Source organism: Plectropomus leopardus, chromosome 7, assembly GCF_008729295.1.
Source record: "Plectropomus leopardus isolate mb chromosome 7, YSFRI_Pleo_2.0, whole genome shotgun sequence".
In the NCBI taxonomy this organism is placed as follows: domain Eukaryota; kingdom Metazoa; phylum Chordata; class Actinopteri; order Perciformes; family Serranidae; genus Plectropomus; species Plectropomus leopardus.
This window is the reverse complement of record NC_056469.1, coordinates 29,850,173-29,862,312: the sequence shown is the minus strand read 5'-3', so window position 1 is coordinate 29,862,312 and position 12,140 is coordinate 29,850,173. Positions and strand designations below refer to the sequence as shown.

Here is a 12,140-nt window from a genome sequence, read left to right as displayed (position 1 = left end):
TCTCAGATCCCATGTACATAGCATGTTTCAAGCAACGCAGAAATTTGAAAAAAATTAAAAGCAGAAAGCCCCAGCAGTGACAGCAGTGATGCTTGTGGTGCAGTGTCTTTGCATGCTGAGTGAAAGGAGACACTTTCACAGGCAGCAGAGAGAAGCACAGTGTTTGTCATTGATTCGTCCTTGTTGTGAAGCAGCGGAGGTTGCATCTGCAGCGTGGTTGTTTAGCCATAACGTGAAGGAGAAACTGGGGTTTGTAACACGCAGCAACTCTGGAAGGAGGTTTCTAGAAAAGCGCTGGATAAGCATATTTGTGATGTCAAGATTTTTTTCACACTGTTGAGCCTCTGGTGTACTCTGCCTGCTGTGACTGTTTTGTTGATGGAAGGAAAAATATCTACAGTATAGCCCCAAAACATGTAATTATTTTTGATATTTTCAGACACACTTTTGTTCATTATTCTTCAGGAGATTGCAGCCATGGGCGGATTATAAGACAGCGGGCCCCAAAAGGCCCCACCACCTCTCCTACAGAGGAGCAACACTTAAACTGTAGAGTTATTTAACTTCTTTGTGGTTGTTTTGAGTCTCTTTGATTTCATTGTGTATCTTTTTTGGTTGTGTGTGTCTCATCACTTGTCTTTTTAAGGTCATTTTGGGTCTCTTTATAGTAATTTGTGTGTGTTTGTTGTCATTTTGTGTCTCTTTCAGGTAATTTTGTGTGTCTAGAGCAATTATATTTCTTTGTGGTTGTTTTTAGTTTCTTTGAGGTCATTTTGTAGTCATTTTGTGTCTTTTTGAGGTCTATTTTATTTCATTCAGAAGTCTTTTTGTTTCATCAAGGTAATTTTGTGTCTCTTTGCAGTTCCTTTGCAACTCTTTGTGGTCTTTTTAAGTCTCTTCCTGGTCAGTACGTGTTAATTTAAGTGATATTTTGCAGGTGAAGACAAGGGGGGGCCCTGACACTTTGGGCCTGTTAAGTACACCGCTCATGATTGCAGCTATAATCTTTGCTGTGTGCACAGTTGCTCCAGAGGCTAAAGGAAACCTTTGAGTGTCATAAATTCTCCTTGGCATTTTAATGTGCATAGAATTAAGAGCTGAGATCCAGGATGAAGTGAGACAGATGGGATGAGAGGATGGGAAAACAACCTGTGTCTGCTTGATTTATTGGTACCTGTGGGAGATGCTGGCAGAGGAAACTGTAAAAAAAAAAAAAAGAAAAAAAAAGTGCATGTTATTAAGCTTGGATATTAGTATTCAGCTAATATATGAAAAGAAATATGTAAGCTATTGGGGAACAGATGGTTTCATTGTTTTTTTTTGTGTTGACATTAACGTCGTAATAGAACTGTCAGACTGTGACTTAAAAGTTTTAGGATTTGAATTTCTGCAGTTTTTTTAAAGGATGCTTCCAGACATTGGATTATTTTTGATAAAAAAGTTACAAAAAACATGTTTTTAAAAAAAATGTATTTGCATTTAAGGTGATTGGCTAATACTCTTATCAAGATAACTGAAAAATAATAAAGCCTATCAATAGAGTACAAATCTAGATCATTTGCACTGCATGCATTTAAATACCACATAAAAAAGAGCTACTTGTTTTAGATGTCCGTTTTTGATTTAAGGGGATATATTGGCAGAAATTAGGCACTGCATGCATTTAAATACCACATAAAAAAGAGCTACTTGTTTTAGATGTCCGTTTTTGATTTAAGGGGATATATTGGCAGAAATTGAATATAATATAATAAGTATGCTTCCTTTAGTGTATAATCACCTGAAAATAGGAGGAAGCAGGTCCTCATCTATAGAGTCTGCCACCTTGCACCACCATGTTTCTCCAGAACAATAATTCAAACAACCGATCTAGATAGGACCATTTGCATTTTTATATGAGCCACCATAGTTAGCAGCCCGTCTGCGACAAGAACGTCATTAAACACAGATTTCATTCAATGTCAACTGCTGCAGTGTTTTTACTTACTTACCGAGTCCATCTGTTTTGGAGAGCAGAGACCTCTTTGGATAATTAGGCTTCCAGTAAAAATCTCCTGAACATGTGGATCTTGCGTTATTAATTTAGTCGAACGTGTGAAATGTCATTGATTAATCGATTGGCATTGACAGTTCTATCAAATTCTATGCAATATGTTGCTGTAAGCTTTGTTTGGGGAAAATCACATTTGATATTGTGTGAAAAAAAACCAAATTTTCATGTTTTTATTTTTTTCAAATAACAATTAATTGATTTATCGATCGTTAATTTTACTAATGATCGATGGAGGAAAGTGCTTGCGATTTACAACCGTAGTCTCCAACATGCAAAACAGCATTGGAGAAACACTGATTTGTAACGTAAAACAACTTTGTTGAGTGTTTCTATCGATTTAAATCAACTATTCAATTTATTTTGGAGAAGAAGAGACCTCTGTGGATAATTCGGCTCCCCTTCAAAAGCTCTCGAACATCTGGATCAGAAAAAAGGTGGTGGGCTGACAGCCCGTCTCTGAAATGCCAAACAGCATTGGAGAAACACTGATTTGTAACGTGAACCGATGTATTCAGTTTTTTCACTGCTTTTAATCACCTGGTCTGTTTATTTTGGAAAGGCAGAGACCTCTGTGGATAATTCGGCTCCGGTTAAAACCTTAACAGTGAACACTGAAGTAATTCTAACCGAAAGAAATTGCAGCTGGTTGTAATCTGCAGTCCTCACTGCTAGATGGCCCTAAATCCAATTAAATTTGACACACTGTTCCCTTAAAATGACAAACAGTAAAAGGAGTGTTGCACCACCAGTGAAGGTGAATTGTGGGTGTTATATACGTCATGTGCCAAATAAAGCTTCATCCAAGCAGCTTATTTTAAGTTAATTCCACCTTTTTGAGGATGTGTTCTGCAGTGTTTGGTGTTCATATCACAGTGCTCACTGTCACAGGGTGAGGCTGCTGCTGCTGTAAAAGCTTTATATCATGTGCAGCTTTCGGTGGTTAGCAGTGAGGAGTGAGATGGCTGACTGGCCAAGTCTACTGATGAGGGACTGCATTCTCCTCCGGTGCTGAAGAGCCTCGGCCCCCCGGCTCATTCAAACAGCCCTGTGCACTCTGGCAGAAAGGGAAAACCGGCTATTAATAGTGCCCCCGCCCCCCTCCTTCACTCATGTACGCAGACACACAACCCTGCAGTGGCACACACACTTTTTTTCTTTCCATGTTCATGTAGACACACACATCCACCACACTCACACACCCACTACCCTGCGGCCTATGGGAGCTCTGTCACAGCGCAGACTGGCCACCGTCCTCTCCTCCTCCTTCCTTTTTTTCCCCCGCTCTCTCTTTTTCTCGCTCGCTGTACTCCCCTCCCCCCACTTCCTCTCCAGAGTGACAAGGTGCTCAGCTGTCTGAAGGCTCCTGCTCCTCCTCTCTCATCTTCTCACTCCTCATCCTGCTCACCTCTCTTTTTTGACTTATGACTTATTTAGGTATATATGTTACAGTATTTCACAACATTGCAAATCTCATTAAATATTAAAGAATGGAAGAGAGATCAGGAGTTGTTTGCAATTTTGCACAGGTCTACACTTTACTGTTGGGTGTACCATTGCATTGGAGGTCATAGTAAATAAATATGAAACACTATAGATACTAAAGAAGGAAAAAACAGTGGCTTAAATGTCCAGTGTGAAAGATTTGGGGAGATTCAGCAGTGAGGACTGCAGATATCAACCAGTTGAAATTTCTCCTGGTTAGAATTCAGACTTTGTTAATCATTCAGGAGGTTTTCACTGGGAGCCGAATTAATAACAGAGGTCTCTTTTCTTCCAAAACAAACAGACCTCGTGATTTTAACTGGTAAAAGCACTGACTAAAGCAGCATCATGTTACAAATGGATGTTTCTTCTAGCCTGCTTGGCACCAGTCAGATTTCGGTCTGAGTTGGCAACACATTCTCATCAAAAGTTGTCACATATTTACGCTTTGCAGTGAATTTCCGTGTCTACATATTATGCTTTAGGTATCGCTCTGTGTCTGCTGTTGATGTTCTGGGATTGGGCTACCGTGATGTCAACAAATGCACATAATGGATAGATGGATGGTTAGGATTAGGCAACAAAGGCATGTAGTTAGGTGTAGAAAAAAAAATCACATTTAGACAAGAAGCCAACACCGGACTGCACTATAGGGACCTTTGCTCTCCTATTATTATATCATTACCAGTAGCGTTTCAACCTGACACCATTCAGCAGCATATCATGTGGACGCAACAGGTTCTGTCCAGCAGCGTATAATAGCACCACGAACAAGTCTGTTTGGCCGTGTTCTTAGCTGATGTCATCTAGCAGCAAATAATGTGAACACAAATGGTAGCTTTTGGTTTCAGGATCTTACAATAAAAACTCTGCAAAAGCAGCAGCATTGGACGATTTTGGAATGAGAAAGGGCTGAGGGTGGAGTTTTTCTTCTATAAACACCAGTCAGAACCAGTTAACAACACTCTCATTTGTATGTAATCTTCTGCCTCAACTCCCAATCAATTACTTTGCCCCTCAGACAAATGAGATTAATCGGAGTGTAATTCATCCTTGAGCCAAAAGCAGCTGCTAACAAGCCACACAGAGCGAGACCTGAGCCAGCCGAATGTGACGACAGAGGGAGATAAGGAGGGAGCGATAATGATCCGGTTACAGCGAGTGCTGAAAGGTGTGACAGGTCAGAGCAGCAGCCAGACTCCCAGACTGCAGCGAGCTGCGTTTCCACCAGCAGGTCACTTCAATTCGGCTCGACTCTCACTCCAGCCTGATGTTTTGTGAACTAAAAATGTCGGCGTGCAGCTACGTTCTGTGGACTATAATTGGGGTGCAGACTTGAATGAACAAGGAAATAATGTACATCGAGTGCTGCTGGACAGAGCAGCAAGTGTCAACAAACCCCGCCCACACGGAAACAGATTTAGAGTCTAGGTACCTGTTCGTACGTGTCACTTTTGGTTTTAAAGGTACTATACCAAGTGTTTTTGGTGGAAATTCGGCTTTATCTGGAGGCTTGAGAAGATCACTGTATGGCCCATCCTGGTCACTGTGCCTCTCTGTCCGTCTGTCTGTCAGTTCTTCTACCTCGATGCTGCTGCATTGCGGCGACAGCAATTGAGCCCAGTCATCATCACTGGCGTGTTGTTCCCGCTGGGAGCTGAATTGTCAGGAGAAGCGGCTCACAGCCGTCTCTCTGCCCTGCCAGGGTGAAATGCATGCAGATAAGCACACACCACCCACACACAGACAAAGTACACACTTACAGTACATGAGAACATGGAGATAGTGAAACACAGGAGTACACATATTCACACACACTCATTTTCTATCATCATCTATCATGTATGGAAACATATGCACACAAAGAATCCTCTGCAATCAATCAAACAAGCGAATAAAAGTCATCTTCTTCACTGCAGTGTTTACACACACACACACGGAGGACACACAGAGAGAGAGGGAGTCACACACATTCTGTTATCAATATTCACAGGTCTTTTCATCCAAAATAAAAGGAAACCCTTCTTTGTGTTACTCCAAGTCAAGAACATCCTCAGTGCTAAATTTGGCTTTTTCTCCCTCAGTATTATAAATCTGCGTCCACCTTCATCATCCCAGCAGTCGGCTTGTTAGACTCTGTGATGGATGATCCCATCTGATCCAATGAGATCAGTTTAAAGCCCATGTAGGCGTCCTCTTTTGTCTTCTTGCCTAAATAAACAGCCCCATGAAGGCTCCTCTGTCTGGTTCGTTCACACCATTTAGCAACATAAAGCCAGGGCTGATATAGTGTCATTTGCAGCAAATACTATCAGCTGTTTTGCAGAGATTCCCATCAGGTGGAGAAACAAGTTGTGCTCTGGTTGTTGCTGCTTGTCTCCTCGATTGTTTGAGGTAAAAAGCAGCTAAGTGGTCATTAAAACCAGCGAAGCATACAACATTGAACACAGTTAAAATAATAACTCCGCCTGTCTGACTCTCTTCTAGTGGCCATTAAAAAGTGAAGGAAAGTGAAGACAGTTAAAGGGATAGTTTGGGATTTTTTAACTGGGGTTGGAGAGGGTTCTTATCCATAGTCAGTGTATTATATACAGTAAATGACGGCTGAAACAAACTCCAGTTTGGAGAAAAGTACTGAGTCTTTTCTTTTTATCCCTCTTTTTACTTTTACTGAACTGCATTTAAGAGAGAAATATTGAAATTTTTACTTCCCTACATTTATCTGACAACTTTAGTTACGAGTTACTTTACAAATTAATTTGTTTGCATTAAAAAAAAAGAGTTTATAAAATATGATGTTTTGTTATAAATGAAACAACCCAACAGTTTGTACAAGTACAGCTGAAATAATAAGCGGATTAATCAATTCACCGGATGACAGAAAAATAATTGGCAACTATTTTGATAACATGAGTCATTTTCTTATTTCCCTTTTTTTAAAAAAAAATGTTTTGACTTTTTTGGTGTTGTAATTATTTCAGTAATTAGGTCTTTTTTGGCACAAGATGGCAGTTAAATTGATTTCTTCATGCGGAACACACTGGGTTTAATTTACCTGTTTATTAACAAGAACATGTAGATTCACAGCTTCTTCTGTACAGTGAACTGAAATTCAAATGCAGATGTCAAGGCTGAACACAGGCCCCTTTGCTTCTTATTCATCCAGAGTGATCGCACCAATAACTTGTGTCACTGCAGGCTCAGGGAGCGTGGAGACTGTTGACAGGTTGTCAATAAGGCAGTCATTGCAAGCGAGCAACTGGTGTGTGTGTTTTTTGTGCGTGCGTGCGTGCATGCATGTGTGTGTGTGTGTGTGGGCGCCTCATGGATCAGGAAGCTAGAGACAGACAGACAGAGAGAGGCAGGCTTGGATAAGTTCATGTGAATCATGTTCGCACCTCAAATCAGAAGACAGGGTTGACAACGGCGCCGTTTGTTTCTGTTATCAGCCTGTCTGCTCTCGGGCAGTGACTCTGACATGGAAGAGAACGGTTTCTCCATGATATTCAGGTTTTGTTGTGTCAAGTGCTCGAGGCATGAGGATGTTTCTGATGCAAAAAACCCACAATAACAGAAGCTGCAAGATGTTTGGAGTTATATTTATTGAGGAATAACCAACTTCTGCAGATAGTTGGTAGGGCTGACCCTTTAAAGTCAGAGATTTGAATCATCAGTCAGAGACCCCTTAGTTAAGTGAGATAGACAGATTTTTTTTTTGCTAATCTGAGTGCTGTGCAGCGTATTTCTGGGGACGTTTTGATCCCCAGACTTTTGCTGTGGAGTTAAATGTTAATCTATCCTAAAACCAGCAGAAAGCCAAAGCAAAGAGGTTAAAATGCTGGTTATCTTGCTTCGTTCTAGCTGCAGCACGAGCTGAAGACTTGAGCGGGCTTTGCCACCCTCTGCTGTGGTGGTATATGTTGCTCAGATGATTATGCTGTTTTTCTGTTTGGTTCTTTATGCAAAATACTTCAGTAGTCTAATAATGCTGCCAAATGAGCTAATTTACTGGACACTGGAAATCTAATGAGAGTGAAAGAAAGGGCGAGAAGTAATATCAATGAGTTTACTGATGAATAATAACTCATTATCATGCCCTTTGTCTTCTCACTTCCTCATTATCTATTCCCCTCACACTCCCCTGCCATTCCTCTCTCCTCTCTTCTTTCTTCCACGGCTTTCTTTTCCTCCCTCCAGGTCTGATCGTGTACCTGGGGATGATGGTCGGGGCCTTCGTGTGGGGCGGCTTGGCTGATCGGATCGGCCGACGGCAGACCCTCCTCATCTCCCTCTCCATCAATAGCGTGTTTGCCTTCTTCTCGTCCTTCGTCCAGGGCTACGTCTCCTTCCTCTTCTGCCGCCTGGCCTCTGGTGTGGGGTAAGTAGACAGATGAGTCACACAGGCAGAGCTGGAAATGAGACAGTCACGACCACGGTGGCACATCAGTCGACCTGACAAGAGGAGCAATGCCATATGTCAGAGGACAGAAAGAAATACTGTTCTCATATTGCTGCTTAATGAAATCCATCCTCAGATACCTGGACGTCTGTAAAGGTTCACTACGTTTCAGGAGCTATTTTGCAGTGAGGTGTTGGGATGTGCTTTTGGATCAGTCGTTTGCAACTGGTCCAGCCACTGGGTCCAGATTTCTCCCTCATCATTATTTCAAAGTCTGCACATAAGAGAAAGTACCACATTGACATCATGTAAAAACATGTGGGCTTAAAATTAAAAAAAAAAAAAAATCCTATTGCAAGAATTAAGTGCAAACCTCATGCTCTACAGCAGTAAACTCTACGTCAAAATAAAAGCTTTGTTCTGCAAATTCCCTTTACTAAAGTAAATAAGGTGTGCTTTTCACTTGACATGGTCATGAGTGAATTGTGGTCCATTCAGAATGGACCTGCGAGCCACCAGTTGGGAACCACTGGCCTGTTCATTATGGATGTTGCTGCCATTTGCAGTGTGGTAAACTTTTTTCATATCGAGTCATTGTTTTGACAGTCTCTGTCCCTGTTTGACTGCAGAGCTCTGAATGTGTTCCTGCCATTAGTTCCCATCAGTCGGACTGTAAATTGTTGCGATGGAACATATCCTGAGGCTATAAAGATTGTGCCATTGATTGCAGTCAGCTGGGATTTTATTGCTTTTTTTTTAAAGACTTAAATCTTTATTCTTAACCAACTACAAGGCTGCTCAATTGTCTTTTATATCTCACACTCTCCTGCTGCTTTTTCTTAAATCCCTCTCTTTTAAGTCAGCATTTTTCTTTCTGCTTTTCACTCCTCCCTCTGTTTGTTGTATAGTTTTCTTTCAACTCTTTTCTTTCTTTACAAAATTGCCTAATTCCTTTTTTTCCCTCTATTTACAACCTTTTTAAATTACCATTGTTATCTGTGTCGCTGTTGCCTTCCTTCTTCGCTTTCTCCTCTTTCTTATCTCACCCACCATTTGCTTCTCCTCCTTTTGGATCCCGACTTTTAATTGTCTTTCTCTTTTAATTGCTTCCTCCCTCTTTACTCCACAGTATTGGCGGCTCCATCCCCATCGTGTTTTCCTATTACTCTGAGTTCCTGGCCCAGGAGAAGCGAGGAGAGCATCTGAGCTGGCTCTGCATGTTCTGGATGATCGGCGGTATCTACGCCTCCGCCATGGCCTGGGCCATCATCCCACACTACGGTGAGGAAAACAAACAGATCAGTCAGTCAGGAAATCATTGTCTCAGGCAATATGTGCGCCTGTTTGTTCATGTGTGAGTCAGTTAGATAAACAGCCTGCCATTTTAACCATCTCCAAATGTGGAGATAAGATGCCGTGGTTCTTTCTGTTTGACAGTGTTAAGTAACTAAGTAGATCAGCACAAATACTGTAGGCTGCTTGTGTACAATTTTGAGGTATTTGTACTTGACAAAATATATGAAAAAAACAAAAGGCAAGGCATGTTTATTTATGCAGCACATTTTGGCAACAAGGCGATTCAAAGTGCTTTACATAACACATTAAAAGCAACAAGACAAAGTGCAAAAGAAATGCACTATTAAAGGACATTTAAATACAATTACAAATGCCATTAAAGACCTAGAGAACTGAAAAAACAAGACAAAGACAAGTATAAAAAACAAGATAAAAACTTACAGTGCAGTGTGAGAAATGCATAAATATTTGATACAAAAAAAAGCAGGGGGTGCAGCCAGGGGTGTCCGAACTTTTTGGAAAATACATGTCAGCTGGCTGCTTCTCGCATTTAATGGGTTATTAAAATAATTTTAAAAAATCACAAATAAACAAGAAAAATGCAACAGTTTAATCTTTCAGTGAAAATGCCTCTCTGTCCTCTGACTTCTCTCCCCTCTCTCTCTTTCTCCTCATTTAGGCTGGAGTTTCCAGATGGGCTCGGCCTATCAGTTCCACAGCTGGCGTGTCTTTGTGTTGGTGTGTGCCTTTCCCTCTGTGGCGGCCATCTCTGCCCTCACCACCATGCCCGAAAGCCCCCGTTTCTACCTGGAGGTCAGCCTGTCAGCTCTCGCCACACTCAGACCTTAGGGAAATATAATTTAAATATATTTTGACTTCTTCGTTGCATAAACAGCCTTGAAAACAGAAAGCATCCGTGCACTTGCAAAGTGGAAGATGCCATGTGGCAGACAAAGTGCTGCTTAGACACTTTTCCAGAATATTCTGAATAAATAAATAAATGAATAAATATGTGCATATATACATCAAAGATTGGGGTAAACAGCAAGACAATGCCAGATACACAAAGCACTGCTGAAGTTTTTTATTCCTATTTAGTGTATTTTACATAATGACACACTAAAAGGTAATCTGAAAAGTTGGAGATTAAATGCAAGATTTTTAAGATGATTGCATGATAACATTTTGCTGTTATTGGCTGTTGAATTTTATTTTTTAACAGATAAAGATCCTAACAATATTTAAGAAATCAATATCTCCATATGTGTGTTTTATAGCATTGTCACATTACATATAGAAATATGCATGCACATTCAAACCAATGAGGGCAGGTGCTTAGCCAAAAGTAAGCAGATATGAAAAAAAATGAATGTCTGTCACACTACTGGTGTAATAAATAAGTGGACATAGGAGCCATGCAGTATGCAAGCGATTCATTTTATTTTATCCTCACATGACATCACTCACATCAAGTGTGTTACAATTAAAAATTGAATCAAAACACAACTTTAGTACCAAATATCGTACTAGAGTAGATAGAGGCTTCACAACCTGTAGCAGACTGTAAAGAGGTGTTTAAAATATTGAGCTTGACTTAACATGTACATTTGTTTCTCTCCTGCAGAATGGGAAACATGACGAGGCGTGGATGATTCTGAAGCAGGTCCATGACACCAACATGAGGGCCAAGGGTTACCCAGAGAGGGTCTTCTCTGTAAGTCACACTCGAGAATCTTATGTCTGTATGTAAGAAGGCGCACTCTTCACACAGTGCGTGTGTGTCTGTCTGCAGGCTAATACAATGCAGCAGGTTTCTGAGCTCTTTGCTGCATAAATTTGCATATTAATGAAGTTAAAACAGATTTTCTGTAAATGCTTTGAGCCACACAGTTCATATTAATGCTTAAATGAAATATTGTGAAGAAAAAGCTTTATAACCTCTGCTTACCCTATTAACATGTGACATTAATTATCAGAACTGTCCATGTTTAATACATCATATTATAATGGTTAGGCATTTAGATCAGGTGCTTCTTATTATAAGATTATTAAGCTTTCGTTGTCTCACGTGTGCCTTAATGGGAGAAACTTATTTGCCAGCTGATGTAAATATGCTTTTAATATGTCCTGATATTTTATATGACATTGAATAATAATATGAAAAGGACATTAATTCTACTGAGCATCTGTGATAATTTAAAGTGCAGGTTTGCATGTGTGTGCGCATATTACCCCACATCTTTTTTTAACAACTTCTGTGCGTAATGAAGATCTTTTGACTGAAACCCTGTCGAAAAAAAGTTATTGCGAAGTATGTTAAAGAGGAGCACATTCAACAATCATTAAATTAAATCTAAATATTGAATGCTTGTGCTGTTTTTTTGTAGGTTACCACCATTAAAACAGTGAAGCAGATGGATGAGCTGGTGAACTTGGGCGATGGAGCCGCCTGGCATCAGAAATGGAGGATCAAGCTCATTACACTTTTCCATCAGGTGACAGTCTTGTTTTTTTTTTTTGATTAATTTTACTGTGTAACAAAGCAACACACTGGGGGCAGATCAGAACTGGTAATCTGTGGATGTTTGCAAAGCTGCATGCTTGATTACACCGTCAGAATTAAACCTGACTCGTGTAAATTTAAAATTTTACCCTTAAACTTGAAGAAATACTTCACCTATGCTCGTTTGTATACATACATTTTTCAGTCCATATTATGTTGAATATATGAAAAAAATCTTTTCTTGCATGCCTTCACAGTGTAGAAAAATCCCGAAATAAAAAACATTGTTGACGAATTGGAAGAATGGGGTTGTGTTTGACAAAAGCAAAAAATATTGCAAAACATCAACAGAACAACAGTATAATCCAGCTGGATTCTTTGTTCACCCTGGAGGCATGCAAGAAAAA

At 40.3% G+C, this 12,140-nt stretch overlaps 1 protein-coding gene across 1 annotated transcript in view; it reads left to right on the top strand.

Moving 5' to 3' along the window:
* Positions 1-12,140, top strand: part of sv2a (synaptic vesicle glycoprotein 2A) — a 50,519-nt gene that overhangs the window by 29,197 nt on the left and 9,182 nt on the right. Inside the window, exons 3-7 of the mRNA XM_042489865.1 lie at positions 7,733-7,913; positions 9,064-9,215; positions 9,910-10,043; positions 10,855-10,944; positions 11,618-11,725. Coding sequence (XP_042345799.1) covers positions 7,733-7,913; positions 9,064-9,215; positions 9,910-10,043; positions 10,855-10,944; positions 11,618-11,725 — 665 coding nt within the window. The remainder of the gene's footprint in view (positions 1-7,732; positions 7,914-9,063; positions 9,216-9,909; positions 10,044-10,854; positions 10,945-11,617; positions 11,726-12,140) is intronic.